At 36.8% G+C, this 8000-nt stretch overlaps 1 protein-coding gene across 3 annotated transcripts; it reads left to right on the forward strand.

The window, feature by feature from the left end:
- The first annotated feature begins 1196 nt into the window (after positions 1-1196).
- Positions 1197-7291, forward strand: LOC136205651 (uncharacterized). Of its 3 annotated transcripts, none has more exons than XM_065996335.1 (5): positions 1197-2531; positions 3233-3382; positions 4338-4523; positions 5855-5953; positions 7021-7291. In XM_065996335.1, exons 1-4 carry the CDS (start codon positions 1299-1301, stop codon positions 5933-5935), a joined length of 1650 nt encoding a protein of 549 aa, XP_065852407.1. In that variant the 5' UTR covers positions 1197-1298; the 3' UTR covers positions 5936-5953; positions 7021-7291. The 3 variants fall into 3 exon arrangements, with proteins under 3 accessions (XP_065852407.1, XP_065852408.1, XP_065852406.1); XM_065996336.1 differs by having other exon boundaries at positions 7036-7291; XM_065996334.1 differs by lacking the exon at positions 7021-7291 and having other exon boundaries at positions 5855-6273.
- Positions 7292-8000: the final 709 nt, after the last annotated feature.

An 8000-nucleotide genomic window follows, 5' to 3' on the forward strand; every position in this document is an offset into this window, starting at 1 on the left:
GATTATGTTTAGGTTATTAGATGATTCGAATTCGCAGATTTCTCAATATGCGAAGTACGAACATGCTTTTGCGAAGTGGTATATAACAACAAAAAGGCACAACAACAAGGGATTCCAACATTAAAATCATAACATTATCAAAATTTACAACAAGATTGCCATAATAAACTCCTAACAAATCATTTTAAAGTGAACGTGATGAATCTGGATGGAAATTTCTCCCTGTATTGGAAGTCCGGACCTTTTGGAATGAGAAATAAAAGTCCAAACTTTTTAGGATGGATGTGTCTCACCGTACAGAATAAGATTGACATAATAACTTTTAACTAATCACTTTAAAGTTGAATGTGATAAATCTTGATGGGAATTTATCCCTGTATCAGAAGGAAAGTCATCCTATCTGCATATAAGGACACCGCCTTCTTGCGGGATGTTATGTATTCAACCACCTTCAGAAAAATTTAATCGTGTTAGTCGGAAAAAAAAGAAGATTTGGCTTTACGAAATAAGTATTCGCGAAGTATGCGAAAATAAATGTGCAAAGAAGATGATGATTTTACTTAGCGAAACGATGATTTCACGACGTCTGCGGGAGAAATTTGTCGAATTACCTCGCAAACTTCGCGTAATCATCGTTTCGCGAAGTTAAATCGATAAATTTCTCCCTGCAGACTTCGCGAAAACGGAATATGCTAAGTGAATTTTTGAAAAAAACCCGCAGAGAAAACAGTATATACTTACATTTTTCGACAAAAACAATATGACAAACTGGGAAAAGCGATGAAAATAACGTAGAATCACCATTTATTTGATGGTTACAAGAAGAAAGAAACCAAGAAACGAGCAGGAACAAGAAGATGAAGAACCGTGTCTTCGTTTTCTAGGATTAGGAAGATGAAGAATCAAAAGATAAAGAGAGGAAGAAGAGAAATACATGGTGATGTGGAGAAATTGTGCAGATTTCGCGTAATTTAAAGGAAGAGATGAAGATCAAAGGTCTGAGAATCATATGAGGAAGATCAATCATTAGCAGGAAGAGAAATGGGAAGGGAGAAGATGAAATGTTAAGGGTGTTTGGGTAAGTCACATAAATATAGTCTAACTATGTAATAAATTGAGTAAATGGATTAAATATGTAAATGAGTCTCCATTTTGACACAATTTTATAATTTTCCTTTGAAATAAAGAAGATGAGGTTAAACTGGTCAGGACCTCAAACCTCAAAAGCGATTGAATGTGGGGCGGTTTTTTCAGCGCCTTGAGCAAACACTGGTATTCCGTTCACCTTGTCAATCCAAATGAGGGGAAACATAATAGGAAGACGAATCCCTAATCCAATCTCAAGTTCCGCTTACAAATCCGCCTTTCTTCTATCATCTTCTCCCTTCAGCACTTCATCCGGTCGCGGCGGCGGCCGGGGTGGTGGCAGCTCTACTGGTCCCCCTAAGTTTGACTTCATTCCAAGAGCGCCGGGCAAGCCAGAATCTGACGAGTCAAAACCTGTCTCACCAGAGCCACAACCTAATGGAACCGGTCGCGGCGGCGGCAGCTCTTCTGGTCCCTCTAAGTTTGAGTTCGTTTCAAGAGCGCCGGGCAAGCCAGAATCTGACGAATCAAAACCTGTCTCACCAGAGCCACAACCTAATGGAACCGGGCGTGGCAGTGGTGGTGGATTTTCATCATTTATTTCATCGTTGAGGACCTCTAAACCTGGTATTGGACGTGGCCGAGGCACTGACGAACCAGCACGGAGTCGACCCCATCAGCCCCAGTCTCAGACTCAGTCAGTACCTCCCCAGACACAGTTCGCTCAGTCGAGCGAGCAAAACCTGCCGTCCAGAGGCACTTATGAACCAGGACGGAGTCGACCCCCTCAACCTCAGCTCCAGCCCCAGTCAGTACCTCCTCAGACACAGTTCGCTCAGTCGAGCGAGCAAAACCTGCCGTCCAGAGGCACTTATGAACCAGGACGGAGTCGACCCCCTCAACCTCAGCTCCAGCCCCATTCAGTACCTCCTCATACACAGTTCGAGCAAAGTCTGCCGCCCCGCATACATGTACCACCATCTGGCATTGGTCGTGGTAAGTCAGAGGCGGCTCCTACTCCGAGATTGACGGAAGAGAACCGTCATGTCCGGTCTCGTGCCAGGCCCAAGCCTGGTGGAGAAGAAGCTCAGGCTCGGGAGCGGCCAAAATTCAGCCGTGAGGAGGCAGTAAGGAGGGCGGTTTCTATACTATCCAAGGGTGATGGAGACGGATATGGAGGAAGGGGTGAGGGATTGGCACAGGGACGTGGAAGGGGTGGAGGTAGGGGAAGGGGTAGAGGGAGGGGAAGAGGAACGTCCGACGATCATGAGGAATCGTATGAAGGGCTCTTCTTGGGTGATGATGCTGATGGAGAGAAGCTTGCGGAAGCAATTGGTGTTGAGAATATGCAGAAGTTGATGGAGGGGTTTGAAGAATTGAGTGATAGAGTACTGCCTTGCCCTGAGCAAGATGCATTTGTGGATGCCATGCATACCAATTACATGGTAAGAGTAGTTATTTGGCTCTTTTCCTGTTATATTTCAGCTTATGGGTAAGGTTTTCCATTAACGAAATAGACTGTCATGTTCTTTTTTCTTAGGGAAGAAAATTTTGGTTACATTCATGATTTTGTCCATAGCTTTCATAATTCTTTGGGATAAGGATTTAGCCTCCACTCAAAATTGTGCAATCTTAAGCCTAAGTTTACAATATGATGCAATTTCAAGCCTCATTAAGTAAAAATGAGTTTTTTTTTTTTTTCCATGTGAAAATTCATGTTCTGGCCACCCTAAATCATATTTTTAAATTGCACTGTTGTGGAGGCTAAATCCATTCTTCCCCAATAAAAACAGGACTAAATTTGTAACTTGGTAACTTATCCCTAATTCTTTTACTTTGGTCAGAATTTGTGGTTTTTGATAATACCATTCTTCTCTCTCTCTCTCTCTCTCTATATATATATATATATATATATGAAGGCATAATTGTACCATGGCATAGTTGTGTTGACCCCAGTTGTTGGAACTTATTTCAATTATAAGAAGCCGTTAAGATAGCACATCCTTATGTGATAATGCTGCAGGAAGCCACATGTAATAAGTGTTCTAGATTTGAATTCTCTAAAATGTATAAGCTGTATACAAATCGGATGTTTCTTATAAATGGATGACTAATTATTGGTTGCTATTTATTCTTTGGGCCGTAGATTGAGTTTGAGCCAGAATACTTGATGGGAGAATTTGATCAAAACCCAGATATTGATGAGAAGCCACCTATGCCTATCCGGGATATGCTGGAGAAAGTGAAACCATTCATCATGGCATATGAAGGGATCCAAAATCAGGAAGAGTGGGAGGTACTCATGCAGTGTTGCTTTTCTATACACGTTGACTGCCAAACTTAAATAGACTTTTAGACTTGCAAATGCATCTTTGCATTCATATATTTTGTCTGCTTAAATAAGTTTACAAAATATTGTGTTCTGCCTACTTTTAGATTTTCTTTTTGCTGCAATGAATGAAATGATAACTAATTGCTTCTAATACAGCATGTCCCTTCTGCACTGCTTTATGCTGATCATTTCTGTCTGCCATGATATGAGCATGAATGTGGTTCCGTTTTTCTCTGTACCTATTTACATAGTTTATTCTATATTCCTTAAGTGCCTAAATATGAAGAAGTTGGTGTTTCTAGAACTATATTTTTTAGTAATATTTTTAAAACTATGATGCAACACCTCATGTGCTGTTCTGGTCACTAAAGCTAAATATTTCTAAGAATATTGTAAATTAGATGTAACCCATACTTTGCTGTCTTGCTCATGGAAGTCGTTCCCTTCAATTGCTTATGACCATCTTTCTGTTAAAGCCAGTAGGAATCCTTGGAGGAGCAAATCTAGCAAGCTGCTTTGTTTGCATTATGGTGAAATGTATTATGTTTGTGGTAACTGTTTTAAACTATGATGCGGCCTTCAATGTGATGTCAGGTCATAGAAGCTTTATATTTGTAAACTAATATTTTAGATTATCATGCAACCTGTTTCATGCTGTTCTTCCAGGGGGCTGCTTTCTAGCTTCAATGCCAGTTGGCCTTGATATAGATCACACATCAATTGTAGTTGTCAAGCTTGTAGTTTTTCCCTGTTAAACATGTGCTATAGGTAATGAACTAGAACGACAGTAGATAAAGATATATGTGTTTTTTTTTCAGAGCTTTGGATTATTTGAGAGTTAATTAGGCAAGTTGTATGTTGTAGCTGCTATATATGCCATTGCTCGGCTTAAATTACTTGGAACTTCATAATTTTCCAGGCAGTTGTTGAAGAAACTATGAAGAGAGTTCCATTATGGAAAGAGATCGTTGATTACTACAGTGGACCTGATAGGGTTACTGCTAAGAAACAGCAAGAAGAATTAGAAAGAGTTGCAAAAACTATTCCTCCGAATGTACCTGCTTCTGTTAAACAATTTACTGATCGTGCTGTTCTTTCCCTTCAGGTCAGCATTAAACTCCAACCTCACAATGCGTTTTTTCTGTTTTACTTTGTATGCTGCAGCAACAATGAATCACTTGCTTGAGCATATTTTGCTCAATGCTTGAGAAATCCACTTCTGCTGCATGGTATAAGCATGGAATATTGCTGGTGTTGCTTGCCTCATGAATCTTTACTCTGTGATTAAACCATTGCATATCACATTTTAACAAGCGTCCTTATTGATTGGGCAATTGTTTGACGATAATATCAGAATAATGTTTTCTCCAAGAATTAAAATTATAAATAGGGGATAGCTGTGCTCACCATCTCCAGCCCGAACTTTTCTCCTTGCCTTGATTACTTGCAAATCGCATATAGGAATTGTAAACTAAAATCTTATCTCCCAGCCCAACCCATGCCATTGCTAGACCTAGCTTAAATTGAAAATGAGTAAGGTAGTTGATTTTTTTTCTTTTTCGTGTTGTCAATAGTGGTTGCACAATAACAAGGGAAATTTAGCTACAAGTCTACAGATTTGTTCCACATATTAAAGGTAGGTAGGGAATGGAAATCAAATGCTAACCTTGCACATGACTGATAGAACCTTAAATTCTCACACCCAGAGTTTTTTTTATTCAACCAAATAGAAAATATGCCTTTCAGGCTACAACTTAAATGGAGAAATAGAATTCTAGGTATCTAAATGATCCTGTCAAGCGCAAAGAAAATAGGTTAATTTCTACAAGTTTTTTATACTTAAATCACAGTAATTGCTAAGAGGTCCTTTCCAAGATAGGCTGGCATTAGGTTGAGGACCTCAGCAATATGTTTATTTGGTGGACTTAAACATGGTTCTGCCCTCGTCTCAAAAGCTCAATCTTGAATGATTATTATGCAGCATTATTTAATTTACATTTCTGTCATCTTACTGAAATCCAACTAATCAATACGTCCGATTATTTTTATTGACCCGCAATTACACCCTAAGTTCAATTTGGTGGATGGTAAGCTACATCATTATTCCCCTTGTCTGAAAAATTTGACCTTACATTATAGAATTCACATTTCTAGATTCATGCTCTTCGTTAGAACTAGAATAATCAATAGAGCCATCTATTTTTCTCATAATTAAAATCAAAATTTCCCCCTGAACTTTAAAATGCAGTTCAATTTACTCTTTAGTACTGCTTTCAGTTTATGGACAATTTACTGCAATGACTAATAATTTATCTGATTCGCCATGCATTATAAGATTACAAATGGTTGAGCATCATTTTTTTTAACAGTGTGATTTGAGTGATTGTGAGATACTAAGTTGAAATTTACGATATCTTGCAAACTTTGTAACTGCAGAGCAACCCTGGCTGGGGATTTGACAGGAAATGCCAATTCATGGATAAGCTTGTAAGGGAGGTTAATCAGTGTTACAACTAAGGCTTCTGATTTAAAAGGGTAAAGTTTTTTTTCCCTCACCATTTTCAACACTTGAGATGATGCATTTTGAATATATTATTTAAGATTGAAGATGGATCCATCGTGTCAAAGTTTTTCACAGACAACCTTTGGTTCCTTTTTGTGTATGATTGTATCATGAAGAGTTGCTGCTGCAATAATTCTGGAGAAGTTCCAATTTTTTTTGTGTAATTCAACCAAATAAGTAGAATTACTTATGAGAATAGTTTCTTTTATTTATTTTTTGTTTCATCTACTTCAAGTTGTCATGCCTGATGACTATTTTTCATGTTGCTAAGAATTCATGCATTGCTCTCTAATGGTTTTGTTTTTTTATTTTATTTTATCTTTTTCATTGCTGAGAATCTGAGGTAGACTGAAGAGTAATTTTTCATCCTCTCATTCTTTTGTAAAGGCATTATATGAAAAGGTCTTAAGGAATAAAAATGATTAGAACAATGAAATAATATATTACTTTGTACATTAAATGATTCTATGACCTTTCACTTCCATTCTGTAGAGATGTCCCTAATTGGTGAGATAGATAACCGGTGAATTTATGCCTATTTTGGTGTTTTTTTTTTTTGTGTTGCATGAGTCTCTTATCTTTCATTTGAACTAGATTATTTATTTATTTATTTCTGATTTTGGTGCATCGAGTCTCTAATCTTTCATTTGAACACATTAAACCCCTTATTTTTTTTTCACATTAATCCCTGGCTTGCTAAATTAGTTAGATGTGTCGTTTTATTTGTATCCGAAGTATTTTTTATAGTTGGAAATAAGGTCTTCACGTTTTCTCTGTAACCACACTACAAAAAAAAAAAGCTAAACTCCTTTTGAACTATTAAACATGCAAATTTCGAACGCAGATGAATGAATAATGTTGTGTTGTTCGAATAATGTTGTGTTGTTCGAATTTTATATTAAAAGCTGATTTCCTTGTTATGAGATGCTTAATGTGACAAATGGGTTTAATGTGATGAAATGAATGATCTAGGGTTAAATTAGAATTATTAGAATTCTCGTAATGCTCTTTGACAATTTACTTTAAACTAAGTTTTCAGGTCTATGTACGCTAGGTATGGTCTTTTTGTAGGGCTTTTTGTAGGGCGGTAAATGAGTTAAGCTGTACATGAGTGGCTCGGTGTTTAGCTCGACGTTTGACTCAATTTATAAACAAGCTGAGCTTGAGCACGACGAAGCTCGGTTTGAAAGCTCGTGAGCAGGTTCAATTATTGGTTCATGAATAAAGCTCATGCAATCTCGATTATAATGTTCATGAACATGCTAGCTTGGTTCGGTTATTTTTTCAATAATAATATTTCTATAAAGGAGGAAATGTATAATAATATACTTTCGTGTAAATTTTAGTTTTATAGATTCCAAATCTATGTAGTTTTGTATTAAAGAAATTTTAAATTAATATAATTAATGAACATAATAATAAGTTGTTTGTGAGCGAAGTTCATAAACTGAATTAACAAGTTGTTCGCGAGCAAAACTCGTGGACAAGCTTGTTAAGATGCTCGTGGGTAGCTTATGAACAAAATGTTGAGGTCGAGCTCGTTAATTTGCGGTCCTACTTTTTGTTGCTTTAGCTTGGTTTGATTACAGTCCTACTTTTTGTTGTTTAAAACATAATATATGTACATATTTTTAACCAAGTCTTCATTTTATGATTGCTTTTTGGGCTTTTTTTTAGGGTTAATTATATGTAGATGTCATATGGTTTCGCCGATTTGCATATCGCTATTTGTGGTATTTATTTTTGTAAAAGCAACATCTTGGTTTGTAAAATTTTGCATTTGGATTCACTTTGTTAGAATTTAGCCGATTACGATCTCGAAATGAAAATTTAACTGAGTTAAATGATACTTTAAACAACTTTAATTTTTCAACTTTTTAGGTTTGAGATCATTACGTGTTGTTTTTTATGAGAGAGCAAGCTAATGTTTAGAGAGATGAAACTTAAAAAGTGATAGTAAATATATGCTAAACAACTTTGTTTCTTTTAAGTTTTCATTTTGAGATCGTTATAAGTCAA

This window comes from Euphorbia lathyris, chromosome 9, assembly GCF_963576675.1.
Source record: "Euphorbia lathyris chromosome 9, ddEupLath1.1, whole genome shotgun sequence".
In the NCBI taxonomy this organism is placed as follows: domain Eukaryota; kingdom Viridiplantae; phylum Streptophyta; class Magnoliopsida; order Malpighiales; family Euphorbiaceae; genus Euphorbia; species Euphorbia lathyris.

Coding starts and splice junctions, on each gene's coding strand:
- LOC136205651 (XM_065996335.1), top strand. CDS start 1,299: ATGAGGGGAAACATAATAGGAAGACGAATCCCTAATCCAATCTCAAGT. Junction 3,383..4,337: donor AAAATCAGGAAGAGTGGGAG/GTACTCATGCAG, acceptor ATAATTTTCCAG/GCAGTTGTTGAAGAAACTAT. Junction 4,524..5,854: donor GTGCTGTTCTTTCCCTTCAG/GTCAGCATTAAA, acceptor TTGTAACTGCAG/AGCAACCCTGGCTGGGGATT.